Source organism: Rhincodon typus, chromosome 9 (assembly GCF_021869965.1).
Source record: "Rhincodon typus isolate 14 chromosome 9, sRhiTyp1.1, whole genome shotgun sequence".
Classification (NCBI taxonomy): domain Eukaryota; kingdom Metazoa; phylum Chordata; class Chondrichthyes; order Orectolobiformes; family Rhincodontidae; genus Rhincodon; species Rhincodon typus.
Window position 1 is genome coordinate 43506547 of NC_063340.1, and position 23737 is coordinate 43530283.

Genomic DNA, 23737 nt, shown 5'->3' on the forward strand with positions numbered 1-23737 from the left:
AGACATCTTTCCCTCCCCACCCTTATCTGCTTTCCGGAGGGACAACTTTCTCTGTGACTCCCTTGTCCGCTCCACACTCCCCTCCAGCTCCACCACACCTGGCACTTTTCCCTGCAACCGCAGGAAGTGCTACACCTACCCCCATACCTCCTCCCTCACCCCCATCCCAGGCCCCAAGAAGACTTTCCACATCAAGCAGATCCACACCTGCACATCTGCTAATGTGGTATACTGCATCCGCTGTACCCGGTGTGGCTTCCTCTACATCGGGGAAACCAAGCGGAGGCTCGGGGACCACTTTGCAGAACACCTACGCTCGGTTCGCAATAAACAACTGCACCTCCCAGTCGCGAACCATTTCAACTCCCCCTCCCATTCCTCAGACGACATGTCCATCCTGGGCCTCCTGCAGTGCCACAACGATGCCACCCGAAGGTTGCAGGAACAGCAACTCATATTCCGCTTGGGAACCCTGCAGCCCAATGGTATCAATGTGGATTTCACAAGTTTCAAAATCTCCCCTCCCCCTACCGCATCCCAAAACCAGTCCAGCTCGTCCCTGCCTCCCTAACCTGTTCTTCCTCCCACCTATCCCCTCCTCCCACCTCAAGCTGCACCTCCATCTCCTACTGACCAACCTCATCCCGCCCCCTTGACCTGTCCGTACTCCCTGGACTGACCTATCCCCTTCCTAACTCCTTACCTACACTCACCTTTACTGGCTCCATCCCTGCCTCTTCGACCTGTTTGTTTCCTCTCCACCTATCCTCTCCTCTATCCCTCTTCTATCCGCCTCCCACTCTCTCCCTATTTATTTCAGAACCCCCTTCCCCTCCCCCTTTTCTGATGAAGGGTCTAGGCCCGAAACGTCAGCGTCTCTGCTCCTATGATGCTGCTTGGCCTGCTGTGTTCATCCAGCCCTGCACCTGGTTGTCTCAAAAAGGCATTTGGCATGCTTGCCTTCATTGCTCAGTCTCTTGAGTAAAAGACTTGGGATGTTATGTTGAAGTTGTACAGAACATTGGCGAGGCCTCTTCTGGAATACTGTGTCCAATTCTGGTTGCCCAGTTATAGGAAGGATATTATCAAGCTGGAGAGGGTTCAGAAAAGATGTTACTGGGTATGGATGGTTTGAGTTCTAAGGAAAGACTGGATAGGCTGGGACTTTTTCCACTGGAGCATTGCACTGGTTGAGAGGTGACCTGAAAGAAGTTTATAAAATAATGAGAGGTATTGATAGAGTTGATGGTAGTTGTCTTTTCCCTAAAATGGGGAATTTCAAGACTTGTGGGTATATTTTTAAGGTGAGAGGAGAGAGATTTTAAAAAGACATATGAGGCAAATTTTTTACACAGAGGGTGGTTTCCGTGTGGAATGAACTTCCTGATGAAGTGGTGGATGTGGGATGGATATATGAATAGGAAACGTTTGGAGGGATATGGGCCAGGAGAAGGCTGGTGGGACTAGTTTAGTTTGGGATTATGACTGGCATGGACTAGTTGGACCGAAGGCTCTGTTTCTGTGCTGTATGACCCTATGACTCTATGACTAGAGAATGTCTCTCTTGGCTGTGTTGAGCCACTACCACTACCACCACCACCACTACTACTGCTGCTGCCTGGGCCTACCCAGTTCTGCTGCTACTGCTGCTGCCTGGGCCTTCCACCTGTACTGCTGCCTGGGCCTTCCACCTGTACTGCTGCCTGAGCCTTCCACCTGTACTGCTGCTGCTGCTGCCGCTGCCTGGGCCCTGACTCAGGCCCCACCCAAGGACTGTTGTTCCTGCCTGTGCACTGCCATTCCTGCCGGAGACCTGCTCACTCCAGGACTGTTGCTCAAGCCCCATGGAGGAGCTGACTTCCTCTAGCGCCTGGCAGCACTACTCTTTCCCCCCAACACCCACTCTCTCCCCTGGTGACATGGCTAGCCCCAAGATGGCAGAACCTAGCCATACCCATGCTGGGGTAGCTGCAGCCTTGGGCCTGGCTGCTTCAGCCCCGGCTGTGACCTCAATCTCCTTCAGGTTCCTTACAAAGAGCCTAGGGGTCAAAGCCTACCCCCATCCGGTTATGACCATTGAGGCCTGCAGCAAGGCCACGGCTGGCATTGTTGCTGCAACCAAGATGTACGGAAAGGCCATATTCTTCCTTTGGTCCGATCAGGCGGAGCACTTGGCCATGGAGAAGGGGCTGTCTGTAGGTGGGACATATTTGCCTGCCAACCCCCTGGAGGTTACAGCCCAATGTCCCACCCTTCATTGGCACTGAGTTCCTCCTCGCCCAACTAATATCACTGGGGAAAATCCGGTCAGGTGTTACGTTTCTCCTGCTTGGACTGAAGGAGCCTGCCCTTAAACACATCTACTCCTTCTGGCGCCAGGTCATTATTTGCTTGGCCCAGGAGGAGGTTACCAAAGGCAACTTCGCCGTTCTCCACGAGGGCACGGCCTACCATGACTTCTGGACAGCAGCCAGCATGCAGTGTCACCTCTGCCGAGAAGTGGGGCACGTAAAGAAGAACTGCCCCACCCTGACAGCCACCCAGCCTACACCAGTGGCGGGAAGGTGGCACGGTAGCATCTGCTCCCCCATCCCTCAAAGAAACTCCAGGGCCCCCGCAAGTGGGGCCTAAGCTGGAGGTCGTCATCACCGTGGCCTCTGGTGGGGAAGGGGTTGGCTGTGCAGCTGGAAGGAAGGCGCAGAGAAAGTCTACATATTTGAGGCTGCCCCGTGGATGCGTCCTACTGCACCCACCCCCCACCCCCAACCCTAGTTGCAGTTACCCTATTGGCTCCCCACAGAATCGGAACCTCGGCCCGCCCCACCCTGGTGTGAAAATGTCCTTGTGGCCGCACCAGTGTTGTCCCAGCACAGGAACCCCAATCCCCAGCCCTGCGCCTGACACACCCCCTGCCCCGACTTACTGACCTTCAGGGGCTCCAAGCCCAACCATCGCTCTGCAACACCAGACCTCAAGGACTTCAGGCCCAACATCGCCCACATTACCGGACCTCCACCCGAACTCACCAGACCTCAGGGACTCCGCTGCCCGCCTCTGGCCTGCAATGGCAGTGACCGCGGTTTCAAGGCCGGAAGCTAGGCCCCTGCCATGCCCACTGTCACCTGACAGCTGGGGCAGGGCAGGAAGGGATGCATCTGGCTCTCACTGCCCTAACCACACTCCCATCCTCTGCCAGCCAATTGAGTGGAGAGGCCGCGGGGAGGGCCTAAAAACCCCTTGACTACCAGGGAGGGAGGGGAGGCCATCACCACAACACAGGTAAGGCACAGTTCCTTCCCCAGGAGTGTGCCATGGTGCCTCCTGCCCCTCCTATACTGCAGCCTGACCAATCCAGTGCCCCGAGGGTTGTGGCCGGATCACCCACTGCCACAGCTCCACCAGCCGCCGGGAATGAACCGAAACTTCACGCAAACGACGGTGCTGACAATATAACTGTAAATCCAACTGGGTCATCGGGCAGTGGTGAGGAGAAAGCTGTTTTCCTCACTCCTCCCTCCCAGACTGTTTTCTCGGGTGCCCTGGCCATGGGGGAGCACCTTTTTCCCTGAGGAACCAGGCGTCCCAGTGTCGGGAGAGGAGCGGTGCCCCGAGCCTCCACTGCCCAACGACCCAGACCCAGAACAGGTCTCTCTGGAGTGCATCGAAGACGTTCCTGCCGGTGACCCTGGGGGTGGTGTCACTGGTGGTGCTGGACTAATCCCCACTCTCACCGTTGGGGTGGGGCTAGTGACTGAGGATGACCACCCAGAGGAGGTTCAGGCTTGGTGGTGGCCATTGAGGACAATGCGGAGTCCGGATCCAGCAAAGGTTTAGACTTCCAAGCGCCCTCCACTGAGTTGCCCCTCATCCCCACTGAGGAATTGTGGGACTTTATCAAGAGTATTCATGGTCACCACAATACAGTCTAGTTGGCTCTTGACCACTGGGATGATTTTAGACTGGTCTTCTGGTCCACCTGGGCTGCTCGCCACATGCCCGGGCTGGCTCAGAACAACCGGCGGCGGTTCAGGGCGTTCCCTGATGCACTCAGGGGGAGGCCAAGGGACTTGTATGTCCCTCCCCCATCCTCCGAGTAGGTGTTTTTAACAGTTTCACTAGTGGTGGCTACATGCTACTACTGACAATGAAGACTACCATAGCCAGCCTCAACATCAATGGCAGGAGGGAGTCACAACACAAATTCCAGAACTTCTCTGTCCTTCAGGACAGGAAGTATGCAGTGTGCTTCCTGCAAGGAACCCATACCTCCCTGGAAGATGAAGCCACCTAGCTCCTGGAGTGGCAAGGAGGGGTCTACATGAATCACCTCACCTGTAAATCTGGCGGGGTGGCTATCATGTTGGCCTCACATTTTCAGCCAGACACCTTGAGGGTCAAAGAGCCTGTGCCAGGCTGTTTGCTGGGGAGGCATGGTGCTTCACTTCGTGAATGTCTACCCTCCCTCAGTCAGGCTGAGGCAAACATGCTTCTATGGAGAAGTGTCTGCTCATCTTGCCTCCATCAACGAAGGCCAGTACATTGACCCTGAGGGAAATTTAACTGCATCCTCAAAAACAGGGACTATGGTAGTGCCTGGTCTAGTTTGGCATCGGGGTGTTGGTTGGGGGACTTGGTCAAGTCCTTCAACCTGGTGGATGTCTGACGAAATCTCCATCCTGACTCCATCATCTTAACCTTCATGAGGTCTGAGGGCAGAGCATTGAGGATCGTCTGCCTGTAGATTTCACAGGCTAATGCATCCTGTGTTCTGGTGGCCTCCATGTGGCAGGTGCTGAGCACAGACCATCACATGGTGTGGACGGAGGTCCTTTTGTTTCGTACTCGGCTTGGGTTCACGTACTGGCATTTTAACAGCCTGCTGCTGGAGGACAAATGGTTCTGAGACTCATTTCATAATTTCCAGACCGGCTGGAGAAGGAAACAGGGGCTTCCCCTCCTTGAGACTATGATGGGACTTGGGAAAGGCTCACATCAGTGTCTTCTGTCAGGAGTAAGCGAGGGGTTGACAAAAAGGCAGAAATCCAGGATCAAGGAGTTGGAGAAGGAGGTGCTCAACCTGGAGACACGTCTTGGTCAGCCTGATGTGGACCTGGCCCTGCAGGGGTAATACAAGGAGAAGAAGGCCACATTCCAAGACCTGCAGCTCGTTGGGTCCCAGGGCGCAAATGTGAGGTCGTGGATCCGGCTCCTCCAGGACCTGCACTGTGGCTTCCTTTACTTCTATTTGCTGGAATAAAGGCATGGCACCCATCAGCAGCTCCTTGTGCTGCTGGCTGACGACAGACCTCTCGTCTTGGATCCGGAGAGAACAGAGCTGCGTATTAGATGTTAATCTGGGCCCTGATGCCCTCCGGATCCATCCAGGGAGGATGCTCACAGAGTTTTATGGGAGGACCTGCTGCAGTTCAGCCTGGAGGATGCCAGAAGGCTTGCGCTCCTGTCACTTTTGAGGAGCTGACCAACACCCTCACCTGGCTCTTAAGGGGCAAGTCCCCAGGGCTGGGCCAGCTGACTGTGGAGTTCTTCAGGACACTGTGGGACATCCTTGGGGGCGACTACGTGCAGGTGTTGGCTTCTTGCTTGGCATCAGTGCTGGACCACATGATCCAGTTGTACATGGTCCTGGGTTGAAGCATTCATGACATCGTCCATCTGGTTCAGGACCTGTTCCATTTTTGTCAACTGACTGGTCCGTCAAGTGCCTTCCTGTCTCTTGATCAGGAGAAGGCGTTTGACAGGGTCGATCACGAGTATTTGCTCAGGACTCTGCAGGTATTTGGGTTTGAGATGCAGTTCGTTGCCCAGATCCGACTTTTGTACACTGCCACAGAGTGTCTGGTTAAACTTAATGGGTCCTTGACAGTGCCCCTTCACTTCAGGAGAGGAGTGCATCAGGGCTGTCCCTTGTCCAACCAGTTGTATTCCCTGTGCGTAAAGCCTTTCCTGTGCCTGTCTCAGAGGAGGTTGTTGGGGCTGGTTCTGTGTGGGCCGTGCATGGGCGTGGTCTTTTGCTCCTCATGTTCACTGATATGGCTGACCTGGGGAGGATGCGCAAGTGCTAGGCATTGTATTCGGCAGCGTCTTCCGCCAGGATCAACTGGGCTAAATGTTCCAGACTTGTGGTCGGTCTGTGGTGGGTGGACTCCTTGCCGGAGGGGTTCAGCTGGAGCACCACCCATCTCCTCTATCTGAGGGTCTACCTTAGCGCTGCTGAGGAATCCTGGCTGGCGGATTGGCAGGAGCTGGAGTCCAAAGTCTTGGCTTGCTTAGGCCATGGGACAGGACTGCTCTGAGTGCCGTCTTACAGGAGTTGAGTGCTGATCATAAACCAGCTGGTGGCCTCCATGTTGTGGTACCAGATGGTCCCTTTAGTCTCTTCTCCTAGTTTTGTCACTGACATCCAGAAAACGTTGGTTGACTTCTTCTGGGACAAAAAGATGCACTGGGTCATGGCACAGGAGGGTGATCAGTTGCTGGTGTGCGTCTGCACCCAGGTGGTGACTTTCTGCCTTCAAACCTTGCAACGATAACCTTTACATTGAGCCTCCTCCTAGGTGATGTGCCGTGGTGACGTATTTTTTCCAGCAGGTCTGTAACCTCAACAATTATACGCAGCTCCTGTTTATCGACCATGAGGGTTTGCAGGTTTGGCATGCGGAGTGGTGGCAGATGTCCAGCTTGTGGTCACTGCCATCCAACGCCTTAAGACAGAGATGCTCAGACCCGACACTGTGCATCAGTTGGAGGATGCTCTGGTGTGCGGTGGAATCCCATCTGTCCGTACCCTTGCTCAGACAGAATTTCACATTTGCCCCAAGATTCTGTACCTTGCCCGGGAGCCTGTGTTGCCTCCAGAACATACGTAGTTTGGATTTTGAAGGGGTGAAACAGCAGGCCCTCTACAGACTGCTGCTGCACACCATCCACCTCTTCTCCTTCATCCACCACCCGGACATGACTTGGCGAGCCCATTTACCACTGGGTGGTGGAGATCCCTAGCAGAGGGCTCTTTACGTGGGAGTCCTCTCTCTTTCCCTTGGGAACCTGGGGTGGAAGGTGTTGCACGCAGCAGTCCCAAGCAACTGCCCAGCCCAACGGTTTGTTTTGCACCACTGAGGAGTCCGTGGACAATGTGTACATTGGGTGTGGGCATTTGCACTCCCTTTTCAGTTACCTTAAGAACCTTCTTTTGTGTTTTTGGTTGCACTTCAGCCCCACGCTCCTGATCTTCGGGCATCCATTGTGGAGGGAAGCGGGCAGGTCGGAGGATCTTCTCGTGTGTCTGCTCCTAGACCTGGACAAGCTGGCCATTAACAGATCCAGGCAGAGGGCTGTGGAGGGGGTTGTTGTGGCCGACTGCCTGCCCCTCTTCCGTGGTTACGTTTGAGCCCTGGTGTCCTTGTAGAGGGAGCACGCGGTGTCCACCAACACTCTCGATGTCTTCAGGGAGAGGTGGGCGTCGTGGTGTGTGCAGTGCTTTATTTACCCCTCCAACTCTATTTTGATTTGATCCCTAACCTCCCCTTCACTTTTTGCAGTTAGTCATTGCTGGTTCTGAGCTTTGCTTGTTACTGGTTCATTGGCCACATGGGTGTTTTTCCTGTTGGTGGAAAATATTCAATAAAATTATCTTGCGCGTTGTGTTTTTACTGACTCCTGCACTTACATACACGCAACACGGGTGCTGTGGGGAAATGTAAGCACTACTGAAAAAAAGAATAATCAGGAGATTAGAATCTCCTCAGTTTTGAGAACTGACTCTGAGGTGGCTGGCCACAGCCAGTGTACTTGGCGGAAGAAGCTCAATTAAAAAAAAACAGGAGATTGGCCCTCTAGTGGTTCAGTGGTAGTGTCACCACCCCTAGACTGGGAGGCAGGGGTACAAGTCCCACCTGCTCCCCAGGTGTGTAATAACATCTCTGAACAGGTTGATTAGAAAAATGGATTAAATAAAAAATATATTTATATTACCAGGAGATGTAGAATCTCCTCAGTTCAGAGGACTGACTCTGAGCTGGCTGGCCAAAGCCAGATTACTGTGCACAAGTAAATTAAGGGTATCTTGGTGACGGGATACCGGCCTCTGTGCAGTTATTTCATTGGTTACCGGGGAAAACAGTACGTGCCTAAAGAATATTCACTGGCAACAGTCATCTTGGAGTTGGGGTAAGCATATCCAGCATCATGCCCTTATTTGGGAAGCCTGACTCATTCAATTCTGCTGTCGAAGACTGGGTTCAGTATCCGGAAAGAATGCAATATTATTTCCAGGCAAATGATGTTGGGGTAGATGAAATGCAACAAGTAAACCTTCTTACAGCTTGTGGATCTGCAGCATTTTTGGTTATAAGAGTCTTAACTTTCCCAGAGGTGCCAGACACTAAAACCTTCCAAGAGTTTACGGAGTTGGTTAAGAAATATTACGCCCCAAACGTCCCCTAATTCTAAGACGCTATTGGTTTTATTTGGCTGTTAGAGAACCAGGGTAATCAGTACTGGGATTTTTGGGAAGGTTGAGACAACTGGCAGAGGCATGTGATTTTGGATTAACTTTGAATGAGATGCTGAGAGAATGTTTGATATGTGAGATTAATGATGTAACCAGGCAGAAGCGCCTAGTAGCTGAAGCTTAACTGGACTTCAACCAGGCACTACAACTGGCTTTGTCATTAGAAAATGCAAGTGGAGCATGGGAGCTACAGGGCATCCCAATGGACATGGACTCCCTCACCTGCCTGACTGAGCTTGGGGAACACCACTTGAGTGTAGGCAATTGCAGAGCCTCACGCAAAGCATATCCTGAGCAGATGGACCCTAGGCCAACCCACAGCAGAACCCCACAATAAAGCCAAACCTCGGCTAAGCAGCTAGAAAGTTCTTCAGGATCTGGGCTGGCAAGCCATTGTAGTTGCTGCCAGTATGCAGACTCAAGACAGCAAAGAAGTTCTACAAGGCCTGACTTGAGTAAGAAAACTCGTACGCTGGTACCCAGGAGAGTGCACACCCTGGAAAGTTCCCCTATATGTAGGTTGGAACAATTAGATTGCTTAGCGACATTCAAATTGGAAGCGATTAAATTAATGTTTGTTCAAATGATCACTCAGTTCCCATGGAGATCGATACTGGCGCAGCTGTGTGTATGGTTGCAGAATATGTCTTTCACAAGATTCGCTTGGGATTCCAACCCTTAAGTTTGTGCAAGACCTCATCCAGACTAAGAACATAGATGCGCAAGGATTGCAGATTAAGGCTAAGACTTCTGTTCCGGTCTCTTATGAGAAGCAGTTGGTGCAGTTACCACTGATAGTAGTAAAAGGCTCAGGCTCAAGCCTATGGAGGCAGAATTGGTTGAGAAAGATTCACCTAGACTGGCTCAACATTTTTCAATTAGAAAATGGCTGCCTTGGTGAAGTCCTAGTGAAATACTCAGGAGTATTTCAGGAAAGGCTTGGGACTATCAAAAGGGTCAAAGCCATGTTACATGTTGACCAGGAAGCAATTCTGAGATTTTGCAAGGTCCACCCAGTGCCATTTGCCTTGCAGGCAAAAGTACAGGCAGAAATCAGCAGGCTGGAGAGCAAAGGAATCATCAAATCAGTGTAGTTTGCAGTATGGGCAGCACCGGTCATACCGATTGTGAAGCTTGACAGCTCAGTTCACCTTTATGGGGATTTTAAGCAAACAGTAAACTGCTGCTCGCAGCTGAATGAATATCCGATCCTTTGCATGGATGACTTGTACACAAAGTTGGCTGGGGGGGCGGTAGTGGTTTTACGAGGCTGGACATGAGCCACACCTACCTGCATTTGCGACTGGATGAGGAGTCCCAGAAGTACACTACAATTAATACCCGTAAGAGTTTATACAAGACTGTCATTTCGGGTATCGTCAGCCAGAGCTCTTTTCCAGCGGATCACGGAGAACACTTTACAAGGGCTACCCCAGGTTGCCATTTATCTGGATGACATACTAACAACAGTTAAGACCAATAAAAAGTACTTGGAGAACTTAGACAGTGCTTATACATTTTTTTCCAAGCAAGCGTACATGTTAGATGGTTCCAGGCACCCCAAGTGACCTACTTCTTACAGATTTGACAAAACCAGGTTACACCTGTAGGAAGATAAAGTGAGGGCAATCAAAGGAGCCCCGGTTCCCAAGTCTGTACCAGAGTTTAGACATTTCCTTGGGTTAGTGAATTATGATGGAAAATTCCTACGTAACCTGGCCTCCATCTTGACACGCTTAAACCTGCTATCAAAAAAGGGTCAGCCTTGGAAATGGTTGTGTAGCCAAGAAGGAGCCTTTAGGGAAGTGAAAAAGCAGCTACCTTCAGCTAAGGTGTTGGTCCACTACAATCCCAAGTGAGATGCAGTGCTCACATGTGATGCCTCCTCATCCCGTATCAGGGCAATGCTGCCTCACTGGTACCCCAACGAAGAGGAACGCCTCGTAGCGTATGCTTCTCAGACTTTGGCTGATGCTGAACACAAATATGCCCAGATAGAGAAGGAAGATTTAGCGGTCATCTTTGGTGTGAGGAAGTTCCACTAGTACCTTTATGGGCAGGAATTTGTCATAGTAACCGATCACAAACTCCTGCTAGAGCTACTGAAGGAAGACAAGGTAGTGCCGCCAATAGCTTCTGGTAAAATTCAGCACGGGGCCCTTATTCTCGGTACGTACAGGTACAAGTTAGAACACCGTCTAGAAAGCCAAGTGGCTAATGCAGATGCCCTGAGCTGCCTCCCGCTGGCAGATACTCCACCAGTGGTGCCTCCCCTTGAACAACCCATTTTAGTTTTAAACTTTCTGGACACCCTTCTGGTCACCACTGACGATATCCGACTGCGGACACAAAAAGATCCTGTCCTAGCAAAACTAAAACAGCTAGTGGTGATGGAGGAAGCAGAAGGGCCATCGCAACCAGGACTGAAACCTTTCTGGAGCTGGTGAGACCAGATCACCGTACAGGATGGCATATTACTATGGGGAATAAGGGTGATTGTCCTGAGTAAAGGTTGCCTCCAGATACTGGCCGAACTCCACCAGGGTGTTCTAGGGATTTCCAAGATGGAGATGCTAGCAAGAAGCTACGTCTGGTGGCCACGGTTGGATGCTGACATAACTGCTTTGGTGGTGCAGTGCCCAGAGTTCCAACAAGGACAACAACTGCCATCACAGCACCCCCACATTCGTGGACCCTGGACTCAGTTGCACGTCGACTAGGCCGGTCCTTTCATGGGCTCAATGTTTCTGGTTATTGTGGACGCCTATTCAAAGTGGTTGGACGTGCATAAAGTTTGTTTGGCAAACTCAGGGATGATGATTGAGAAGCTATGAGCATCTTTTGTGATACACAGACTCCCGGAAGTACTGGTTACGGACAATGGGACATCATTTACCAGCAGGGAATTTGAATATTTCCTAAAGTCAAATGGCATTCGGCACATAAGGACAGCTCCATACCATCCATTGTCCAATAGTCTAGCGGAAATAGTGATTCAAATGTTGAAAGCAGGCTTAAAGAAGCAGCCTACAGTGTAACATGATACCAAACTGTTCCGGTTCCTGTTCAATTATACAACCACCCCACACGCAACAACAGGGATAGCTCCAGTAGAGTTGCTGATTGGGAGACAACTCTGCACCAGGTTAAACCTGATATTTGGGGGAGGGGATGGTGAAACAGCAGCATGAACGCCAATGCTGACCACATGCCTCCTCTAAGCGAGAGAGACACTTTAATTCTGGGGACGAAGTTTGGCGCCAGAACTATGGAAATGGCCCTGTATGGGTACAAGGTGAGGTTAATGCAAGATCCCATGACTTACAAAGTTCAGGTCAGTGATATAGTCCTTAACAAACACCTGGATCACGTGAAAGCTGTTACCTCGCAAGCAGGACAGGAGTAAAACATACTTGGCCGCTCAGAACAGCTGGAAGTCCTGTCAGAAATCAAAGTTTTCCCCATTCCATCTTTTGTTGAGGAAATCTCAGAGTCTGAGATGGATGCAGCCTTGATACTGTTACTGCTGGGAGAAGAGGAGGAAACCTCCTGTGATGCTCTGGACATAAGAGCTGGGCTACGGTCCCATATACGCTGCCCGTGTCAGAAAAACTGGACCTGGGACAAAAACATCGCAAGAGAAACTACAAGAGAAAGACCAGGCCTACATCTTAAACTTAGTGATTGGAACCAGCTGGATCTTGTTGACTGAGATCCTTGATTAGGGTTGTTAATGGGGGCCAATCAGGAAAGCCCTGGCTGACCAATGTAACCAGGAGATTTAACGTAGTAATTCCTTGTATTTTGTGAAAAAATTATGATTTTGCAAAAAAAAAAAGTACAAACAGGGGATTTAGAATCTCCTCACAAAAAATAGAAACAGAAGTAAAGGTAACTGGGAGATTTAGAATCTCCTCAATTCAGGGGATTGCCTCCAAGCTCGCTGGCCACAGACAGTGTACCGTACGCACAAGTAAATACAGGGTGACTTGATGATGGGATATCAGCCTCTGTGCAGTTATTTCAGGTACCCAATCAAATACCTTCAACATTCACCCCCACTACAATCGCTGCACAGTTGCGTAGTGTGTGTACATTAGCCTGTATCATCTACAAAATACACTGCAACAGTTCACTAAGGGTCCTCAGACAGGATCTTCTCAACCTGCAATCTTAATGATGTGGAAGGACAGAAGCAGTGGATGCATATGAACATGACGACCTGCAAGTTGTCCTCCAAGCTACACATCATTCTGACTTGGAAATATACTGCTGTTCCTGTCACTGGATCAAAATCTTAGAAGTCCCTACCTAACAGCACTGTGCATGCACTTACACTACAATAAACAGAAGCAGCTCAAGAAGCCAGTTCACCATCACCATCACAAGGACAATTTGGGATAGCCTAGCAAGCGAGACCTGAATCCTGTGAATGAAGGAGATAAATGCCTTGATCTCAGTTCAAGGACTGAACACTTTTCTATACTTATCATATTTTCCCACTCTGCAACCTCTGCTCATCTCTTTGAGTGCAATACAGTCTACTATATTTGCTAGACAACGCCTGTCTTTTTTCAGTTTATTAGGCCTGTTCATCTTTTACCCAGATTACTTGCAGTTATAGTACTGGAATTTATAATATTAGAACTATAATTTACTGGATCATTGTATAATAACCTCTGTTGTATCATACAATCTTGCGCATGTGCACTTTTTGTCCTTAAGCTTCATTTTCTATTGACAAGAGATTTTTTTTTCTGTTGCTGGGATTTCTTTCCAAGCCATCTGTATATGTAAACAATTGGCTAATACTCTTATTCGATGAACTAATCACATCACTCTGAAAAATCTACTACCACTTTTTATGAATAATTGAACTTGCAAGATCCAATTATTTTCAATAATAGTATTATTTAATAACATATTAAGGTTACTAGTTTACAGGAATAACCTGAGCCCTGCATGTTTCCCACTGCTGCAGCAGGCCTGCAAACTTTCCTTCTGCTGGATTGTGTTGTCCCTGCTGAGGCCCATCTCACGCAAGCTTAAAGAGCACTGGTGAGTAATGAATTCCATTCTGGCAGCTTGGATCTCCAGAATGGAATCGACTGGTTGAGGAGCACTTGGGAATCCTGCATACATGAAGAGTGATGCAGACTAGTGGGCTGCAAAAGCAGGAACTGGGACTGAAAATTGGGGAATTGGTGGGTTTTATTCAATGGAAGAGACAGAAAGACTTAGGGTTTAGATTATAACTTGGTTGGAAGAGAGACAGGGGGTACTGCAGGTAAGTGGATAGATGTTCAGCTGGAGAGTGGGAGATTAGACAATAGGATTGTTGCACGTTGGGTCCGAGGTTTGGGAAATGACAGACACTGAAGACTTGGAGCTGGAATTAGGGCTTGGATAGAATAGGAGAATTATAGAGTTCCTTGCAAGTTCTGCTGCTAATTTGGGCGCCCTATTCTGCATCTCTCTTTCCCTGTTACTTCATTCTTTGTTTTAGTTGACCCTTCTGGATTCTGGTCCTTTATCATAAGACCATAAGATGATAGATATAGGAGCAGAATTAGGCCGTTCAGCCCATTGGGTCTGCACCACCATTCGATCATGGCGATATATTTCTCAACTCCATTCTCCTGCCTTCTGCCAGTAACCCTTGATCCTCTAACTAATCAAGAACATGTCTATCTCTGTCTTAAAGGCACTCAATGACTTGGCCTCCAGAGTCTTCGGTGGCAACGAATTCGACAGATTCACCACGCTCTGGGTGAAGAAATCCTTTCTCATCTCTGTTCTGAAAGGTCATCCCTTCACTCTGAGGCTATGCCCTGGGGTCCTGGTCTCTCTTACTAGTGGACATATCTTCTCCATATCCAATCCAGCCAGGCCTCTCACTATTCTGAGATTATTCCCTCATCCTTCTAAATCTCACTGAAGAGAGGCCCAGAGTCCTCAACCGCTTCGCATATGACAAACTCTTTCATCCCTGGCATCATTCTTGACAACCTCTTGTAGACACCTCCAAGGCATGCACATTCTTCCTTAGTCATGAGACCCAAAACTGTTCACAATATTCCAAATGTGGTCTGACCAGAGCCTTATGCAGCCTCAGCAATACATCTCTGCTTTTGTACTCTAGCCATCTTGAAATGAATGCTAACCTTGCACTTGCCTTCCTAACTGCCAACTGAACCAATGTGTTAACCTTAACAGAGTCCTGACTAGGACTCCCAAGTCCCTTTCCTTTCAACGTGAACTCAATTTCCAATAGGTGTTCACTGGTTATTGATATGGAGCAGGAATCCTGGCTGCTGTTCCATGTTTCCAAGTTAGTGAGTAGTGATCAAAAGTAGGTTTACATTGCCAACATTCCTAGGCAATCTGTGTTTATCCAGGAAAAAGATTAACCCCTGGGAACGGATGCTAGCAAACAAGTGGAAAGGCATAGTTTGAATTATTGCTAACAATTCACACATTTATTTTTTGTGTTTGCCTACTTGCCTTGCCTACTAGCAGGGGCTTTCCTGGTTCTAGAATCTTCTGACATTTGCTGGCATGAAATAGCTACTGAAGATACTCAACTACAGAGGATTTAATTATTGTGAACTACAATATCATATTGAAAGCATCATGTGCCAAGATATAACTTGAACAGGCACCATGTGATTGAATATCACATGATTGCCTTCAACACTGTGACAGGGAATAGGTTGATTCACATGGGGCAATCTGTAACCATGTGAAACTTTGAAAGCTTAACAAAACAGTTTTTGACATAGCTGGCAGTTAACCATGATGCCAAAACTGGTGGATAAGGTGCCAATCAAACGAACTGATGTTGAGCTTTGAGTATTGCTACAGTTCTACACAAACAAGCAAGTAGAACATATTTCATTACACTTCTGATTTATGCCTTGTAGCTGCTAAAAAAGCTGCAGAGAGTCACTCACTGCACATCACCAAATCTCAAACCTGTTCTTGTAGCTATCTTATTTATTTAGCTGATTCAATTAAGTTCCTGGTCAATAGTAAACCCCATAATGTTGATGGTGAGGGGCTTAGCAATGGTAATGCTGCTGATTGTCAAGCAGAAGTGATTAGGCTCCCTCTTGTTGGAACTAGCACGGTGTCATGCAAATGTTACTTGCTATTCTTGATCGAAGCCTAAGTGTTGCATTGGGTGCTTCATTATCTGAGGAATTATGAATATGTTTGAACACTATTCAATCATCAGTAAATTTTTCCACTATAGTCAGAACAATGGAAAGAAGTCATTGATAAAACAATTAAAGGTAGTTGTGCCTTCAAGTAAAACATCCTGGACTCAAGATGACTGAACTTCAAAAATCATAATTATTTTCCTTTGAGCCAATTAAAACTTCAGGCAAGGATACGTTTTTCCTCTGATAACGTTTCGAACAGAACTGAAGTCTAGTCACTGGAGCTGAAATGTTAACTCTGCTTTCTCTCCACAGATGCTGCCAGACCTGCTGAGTTTTCAACATTTTCTGTTTATTTCTGACTTCTAGCATTTGCAGTTTTTTTTTCATTTGATAGCACCTTTGAGTATTCCCTCCATCACTTCTGATGGTTGAAACATATTAACAGGATGGCAATTTGCTGGTTTGGATATATCCTGCTTTTTCTGGTCAGCAAATACCTGGATATTTTTTCACATTATTGGAGCTGTACAATGTAGCTAAATCTGCAACTAATTCTGGAGCACTGCATTACAGTTAGATTTGACAGAATCTTTTCCGCACTAGGTGCCTGTTCTGTGATATCACACAGAGTGAATGAAATTGGTTGATGATTGTCATCTGTGATGGTGAGAACCTTACGAAGATGTTGAAATGTTTAACGTTGTCTAGGTTTTTGCACCAGGTTAGTAAAGAGGAATTTACCTATTGTGCCACTATTCTGGCGATGAGGTGTAACAGGAATTTAAGTTTGTACTCATGCTGATTTTTCATTAATTAATCCTGATGTTACTGTCAGAATACATACTTAGAGACTGCTACCCATTAACTAGATATTTTCTCCATGAAAACCTGAGCCTTCTAAGGAACCTTTGTTTGACAAATGCATTCATCACCTCCCTAAATTATTTGAATGGCTGGCAAAGAAAAATGCAGGATGCCAATGCTAAGTCTGTGTTAAATAGCCAAGGCTATTTAAAACCTGCTCCTGAAACAAATAGATCCTGAACTTGCTACCCTCTAGGATAAGATTCCAGTCATTGCTCCCAATGATTCTCGAACCATGAAGTGAGATGTCTGGTGTCACATTTAATAGGAGTGGAAACACAACTGTTTGGGCAATCAGTTTCTCTGTAATCCATCCTGACCAGTAGATGATCCATGGAGTCTGGATGCTACAATCTACTGTGGTTGGTGATAACTTATTGATCCCCAAAACAGCACATTGTACCTGGTATCATTGATGGCAGCACTCCGGTCACGTTTTTTGCCCCACACTTTCAGAGAATTAACCAGCAGTATAATGAATTCTCCATTCTTCATTCCAATTGCAACCATTTCTCCATCAGGACTGTAAGCAGCACATTTTGCACCATAACCAAGGTTCACTTTGTTTAGCAATTTCTATATTGGGGAAAATTCAGGAGCATAATTTAAAATAGTTTAAAATATAACAAAGCTCATGTATCATCCTTAGATTTGCACAATTATTGAAATTTCAAATCTGGGCCAGATACTGGAACTCCAAATAGCTTACCTTGGTTGTTTCCAATATGTTAAGTTGCCTATCTCAGCCATTCATTTAAGAAGAAAATCAGAGGAAAGATCAGAATTTTATATATTGTGGTCTTTGGTAGAGTCATGCTAGTTGACTACAGGAAGCTACATGCCTGTTTCACATGAATTTAATGCAAGGCTCAGGGAGACCTTAAAGAAACAAAACTGTGTAAAAGAAGTTACCCTTTTTTCTGTTCAGCTTTCACCCCAAGTTATGCAGTTAAAATTCCAATGTCTTTTATTCTGAAAATCTTCCATTTTAATCAAAAATTATGGAAGTTGCTGAATTTGCGCTCCACTCTTTTTTTAAAATCAACCTGTCCAGGTCAGACTTGAACCCATGTCTTCTGACTCAAAGGTCAGAACACTACCACTGTGCCACAAGAGACCTCAATACTTAATAAAAACGGAAAGAACTGAGAATGCTGTAAACCAGAGACAAAAATAGAAATTGTGAGAAAAACTCTGCAGGTCTGGCAGCGTCTGTGGAGAGAAATTAGAGTTAATGTATCAGGTCAAGTGATCCCTCCTCAGAGCTGATGGAAGCTTGGAAAATGTTGGTTTATATGCAGAAGACAGGATGGGGGAGATGGTAAGGAGTAAACGATCGGTGGGGATACTGGCCAAAGAGAGAGAAGAGCAGTTTGACAGACAAAGGAGTATATAACAATCTGGCTAGGTGGGTGAATAGATATTAATGGAGACTGTTAGTGGCTTACAATGGATTGTGGGTAATAGCAGACTATGTGATATGAAGGCCTGGCGTGTAGGGGTTTGGGATAAGGACATGGGAGAGCTCTAGCCCTAAAGTGATTGAACTTGATATTGAGTCCGGAAGGCTGCAGGGACTCAAGCAGAAAATGAGGTGCTGTTTTCCGCTTGCGCTGAGCTTTGTTGGAGCACTGCAGGAAGCCCGAGACAGAGACGTTGGCTAGGGAACATCTCTGTCTCAGGCTTGCTGCAGTGCTCCAGCAAAGCTCAGGGTAAGCTGGATGAACAGCACCTCATTTTCCGCTTGGAGTCCCTGCAGCCTTCTGATTTCAATATTGAGTTCAATAACTTTAGGGCTTGAGCTCTCCCATGTCCTTACCCCAACAACCCCACACACCAAGCTTTGTTATCACATGGTCTGCAATTACACCCAACCCATTGTTAGCCACGAACAGTCCCCATTATTAGCTATTCACCCTCCTAGTCAGATTGTTATATACTCCTTTGTCTGTTCAATTGCTGAACTCTCTCTTTAGGCTCTATTCCCATTCATCGTTTACTCCTTAACCCCCTCCCCTCTGTCTACCTTTTGCATACAAACTGACATTTTCCTAGTTACCATTAGTTCTGAGGAAGGGTCACCTGACCCGAAACACTAATTCTGATTTCTCTCCACAGATGCTGCCAGACCTGCTGAACTTTTCCAGCAATTTCTATTTTAAACCTAAATACTTGTTTGCCTTTTATTGGTTTTGTAGTAGTGAAAGTTGATTCCACAGTTCATACATTGTACATTTTTAAGCATTTTCTGTTTATGTTTTGAAACTACTTACTTGTCCAGAAAACAATTTAAGACAATAGAACTTGTGTTCAGCACGAGATAGATGCCATTTTAACCATAAAATATAAAGTAATAATCAGATCTTAATCAGAACTAAAATGGAATGCCATTTCTCAGTAGGGAATAGTCAACTGGATTATTTCTGTTCGGGATGGGAATGGTTGACCAGCAGCTCTACGCTCAGGTAGAGGCGTAGTTATTGGCAGTCTTCTGTTCTGCCAGATTCAATGAATTTCACATGGAAATGTAAGGTTTTGCAATGCTTAGATAGACTTGGTGTACAAGTGTGTATTACAGTCACTTGTTCAGATTGGGTCACTAGCAAGATATTGTGATATTGTTAAATTTGTACTAAGAAACTGCAAATTGAAAGTAATAAGTGAGATCTGTTCTACTGAATTACCGCTACTGGCCAATATTTACTTTCAATAGACTTTTTTTCTGTAATTTGTATTGTATGAGAAACAGTCTGATAAACATATGATTCTTTGTGGAGTGTGGAGGTTAAAAGAACATAAAAAGAATTGTACCAAATTCTGTGAAGTAGTTCCGAAGTTCATTCCACCTATGGCAAAATTCCATTATCAGACATGTATATATTAAACTCATTTTATACTGAGCAAATATCATGTTAAGTCTCAAAAATTCAGAAAACATGTATCCAAATTCTACCAAAGCAGTTTCAGAATTTTAAGTTAATTTCTTTAAAAGTCTGAAAATCTAAAAAAAAGCTTGTATCAGTATGACTTAGCATGAAACTATCACAAAAAGCTAAATGGTTAACTTAGGTTCTTTCAAAGGAAGTCTGCCATTCTTAACTGATCAAGCCTCGATGTGACTCCAGTCCCATACCAATGTGGCCATGTCATAACTGACCGTATGAGGTGGCCTAGCAGGCCATTCATTTGCCTGAAGCTGCCAGAATGGAAACTTGACATCATTCAGGATAATATTCACTTTATTAGCATCTGATTCACCAGCTTAAAAATTGACTCTCTCCATTGGCAATTTGAGGCTGCATTGGGCTTTGCTCTACAATAATTATCAAAGGATTTCTTAAAAGCATCCCCAAACCTACTGTCTTTATCATTCACAAAGAAGGGCCAGCAAGTGCTTGAGAACACTGGCACCTTCAAGATATCTTTCAATTTATATACATCCTGATTTGGACAAAGATTACAAAGTCTGCTCTCACCCTGAACTGGAAAATTTAATCAATTTCCACCTTTCCCTCACCATCATGTGGTCCATCTCTGCCTCATCCTTGCCAGTCCTCAACCTCTTTATTAGCATTCTGGGGGATATTATTGACCAATATTGACTTTAAACCCACAGTCTCCCACAGCTACCTTGATTACATTTCCTCCCATCCTCCCATGAACTCTATTTCATTCTCCCAGCTTCTTAGCTACTGTTGCATCTGTTTTTATGATGCCTATTTCCAATGCAGTATTTCTGATATGCCTTCCTCTTTTTCTCCCCAAACTAGGATGTCCCTCCTGAGACAATAATAGACTTATTGACCTTAAGCATTTCATTTTCTGTACTTCTGCTATTACCACTTCATCCTCCTTCCAGAATCACAATAGGACTTGACACATCCTCAACTTATATTCACCAATACCTACATCTTATATCCACATTCAATGGATCTTTCCTTCAATAACATCATGGTTCCTTCTTCAATCACCATCCATTCCCTTTCTCACGATGCTTTCCCGTGAAAGTGCAGAGAGTAATTCCAATCCTTTTATCTTCTCTCTCCATACCATCCAGGGCCCCAGGCACTTTATACAGGTTCAATTTAGTACACTGCATTCTGCTCACAATGAGTGAGTGCCTTTATTTAGACCACAAGTACGACACAAGCTTCCAATCACCTATCATTTTAATTCTTCGATGCATTCCCATTCTGAACTTTCTGTTCTCAGCTCCTACACTGTTCCTTTGAAACGCAATGTAAGATCTCATCTTTTGTTTAGGTGCCTTGCAGTCTTCTGAACTTAATACGAGGCTGAACAACTTCAGATCAAAATCATTCCTTTAATTTTTCCAGATATCAGTGATTGGTAATGATTCTGCTATTCCCATTTCTATTTACTTTGGACTCACATTTTTTGTTTCTTAACTTGTTGAATTACCATCCTCTTTTGCCTTGCCCCATCATAGATTTAATCTATCCGGCCTTCCACCCTATTACAGATCTTCCCTTTCGTCATTCCCTGACCTCTTTTTCCTGCTTCTTTACTTGTTTACAACCTGTAAGATTTCTGTTTCCAGTTCGAATGAAATGCCATTGATCCTGATATATTAATTTCATTTCTCTCTCTGCAAATGTTGCCCGACCTGCTCAGCATTTCTCTTTTGAAGGCAGAAAATTTTAGAAATGTCCCATTTTTCATCCTTCCCTACTTACTTTATCAGCCAGATCCCAGATTCTTATAGTGCCATCATCACTTGCTGAAATCAAGTGGTCTTTAGAGGGATGTGTGGCCAGACCCCAAATTTCTCCTTCCATGTGCGCATCAATTAGGCAATTTGATGCTGCATTTTTTTCTCCAACTTCAATTATCTCACCATCTTTAGTTCCAACAAGTATTTTTCCCTGTAATCAACAATAATGTTTATTAGGTAGAAAGCAAGGTAAGATGTAAGGAGATAGTTACAAAACCCCTGAAAACCTGAAATAAAACACAAATAAAATATTATTGCATGTGGTGAAGTTTTGTTTTTATTAAAAGTGAGTTTTCTTTTTCATCTTAGCTAAGCAATAAATAAATGGCAGATGCATTACATTTTAAGGTATCCTTAACTCCAGTCTAGTCAGTGCTGCTCTGTTTAGACTTAGGCAAATGTAAATTGTTGCAGCAGAAAACTTTCTGCAACTTGAGTTGAACTGACAGTCTGTAAAGGTGATAGCTGTTGACAAAAGCAAAGGAGTGTTCTCTTTTCCAGATATTATCAGTATTGAAATGTACCTATCTTAGAAAAAACATACTGCTCATGTGTGTGCAGAAATTAGATTATTACAGAGAATTTTGAAACATCAATACAATTGTTTTATGGAAACTTTACGTTCATAGAGTCATCCTAACGGAAACAGACCCTTCAGTCCAACCAGTCCATGCCGAACGTAATCCCAAACTAAATTAATCCCACTGGCATGCTCCTGGCCCATATCCCTCCAAACCTTTCCTATTTATGAACTTATCTAAGTGTCTTTTAAATGTTGTAACTGTGCCCACATCCACCACTTCCTCTGGAAGTTTATTCCACACATGAACAACCCTTTGTGTAAAAAAATTGCCCCATGTCTTTTTTAAATCTCTCCCCTCTCACCTGAAAAATATGCCCCCTAGTCTTGAAATCCCCTATCCTATGGAAAACACACCTGCCAATAACCCTATCCATATCTCCCATGATTTTGTAAACCTCTATAAGGTTCACCTCTCAACCTCCTACACTCCAGTGAAAAAAGTCCCAGCCTATAACATGTAGAGGGCCCTACTCAGGAGGCTGCAACACTGGACCTCCTGTTAGGAAACGAGGTCAGGCAAGTGACTGAAGTGTCTGTTGGAGAGCACTTTGGGTCCAGTGACCACAACTCTCTTAGTTTTAACATAGTTATGGAAAAAGATTGGACAGGTCCACAGGTTAAGGTGCTAAACAGGAGCAGGGTCAATTTTAGGGCCACTGGGCAGGATCCAGCAGTGGTCGATGGAGTGAGTCTGTCTGAAGGAAAAGGAACAACTGGCAAACAGGAGGCTTTTAAAAGTGCAATATCAAGAGTCCAGGGATAGTATGTCCTTGTTAGGGCGAAGGGAAAAGCTGACAGATTTAGGGATTTAGGGATCCCTGGCTGACGAGGGATATTTAGGCTCTGGTCAGGAAAAAGAAGAAGGCGTACATTGGGTTTAAGCTATTGGGCTCAAATGAATCCCTTGATGACTATAAAAAGTGTAGGAGCACATTTAAGAGGGAAATCAGAAGAGCAAAAAGAGGGTATGAGATGGATCTGGCACATAAGGTTAAAGATAATCCCAAGAGGTTCTATAGCTATATTAAGAGTAAAAGAGTGGCTGGGGAGAGAATAGGTCCCCTTAAAGATTAGTAAGGCCGTCTATGTGTGGAGCCACAGGAGATGGGGGAGATTTTTGATGAATATTTCTCCGCAGTGTTACTGAAGAGAGAATCATGGATGCTAAGGAAATAAGGGAAACAAGTGGGGATGTTTTGGATTGCATCCATATTACCAGAGAGGAGGTGTGTGCAGCCTTAGATTGCATTAAGGTGGATAAATCCCCTGGGCCTGATCAAGTCCACCCTCGGACGTTGTGGGAGGCTAGGGAAGAAATTGCAGAAGACCTTGCAGAGATTTTTGCTTCACCTTTAGCCACCGGTAAAGTCCTGGAAGACTAGAGGGTGGCTAACAATGTTCCATTGTTTAAGAAAGGCAGCAAAGACAAGCCAGTGAACAACAGGCCAGCGAGTCTGACATGAGTGGTAGGCAAGTTTTTGGAGAGGGACAGGATCAACCAACATTTGGATAGTCAAGATCTGATTAGGGATAGTCAGCATGGATTTGTCCGCGGGAAGTCATGTTTTTCGAAGAGGTAACCAAGAGGAGAGATGAGGGCAGGGCAGTGAATGTTGTCTATATGGACTTTAGTAAGGCATTTGACAAGGTCCCGCACAGCAGGCTAGTCACGGAGGTTAGGTCGCATGGAATCCAGGGAAAGCTAGCTAATTGAGTTCAAAACTGGCTTGATGGTAGGAAGCAGAGGGTGATGGTTGAAGGTTGTTTCTTGGACTGGAAGCCTGTGACTAGTGGAGTGCCACAGGGGATCGGTGCTGGGATCTTTGTTATTTGTTATTTACATAAATGGTCTGGATGTG

The 23737-nt window shown here is 46.1% G+C and overlaps 1 protein-coding gene across 3 annotated transcripts in view; it reads right to left on the reverse strand.

The window, feature by feature from the left end:
• LOC109916955 (echinoderm microtubule-associated protein-like 6) overlaps positions 1–23737 on the reverse strand; it is a 252063-nt gene that overhangs the window by 38854 nt on the left and 189472 nt on the right. The window contains exons 15-17 of one of the 3 annotated variants that reach the window (XR_007262962.1): positions 21258–21446; positions 16964–17136; positions 5493–7621 (exon numbers count right to left, since the gene is read on the reverse strand). Coding sequence is in view for 1 of the 3 variants with exons in the window: in XM_048601482.1 (XP_048457439.1) it covers positions 16964–17136; positions 21258–21446 (362 nt within the window). In the remaining 2 variants the exon portion in view is untranslated. Of the gene's footprint in view, positions 1–2927; positions 7622–16963; positions 17137–21257; positions 21447–23737 lie in introns of all 3 variants that reach the window. The other 2 variants (XR_007262961.1, XM_048601482.1) reach the window with 2 other exon arrangements.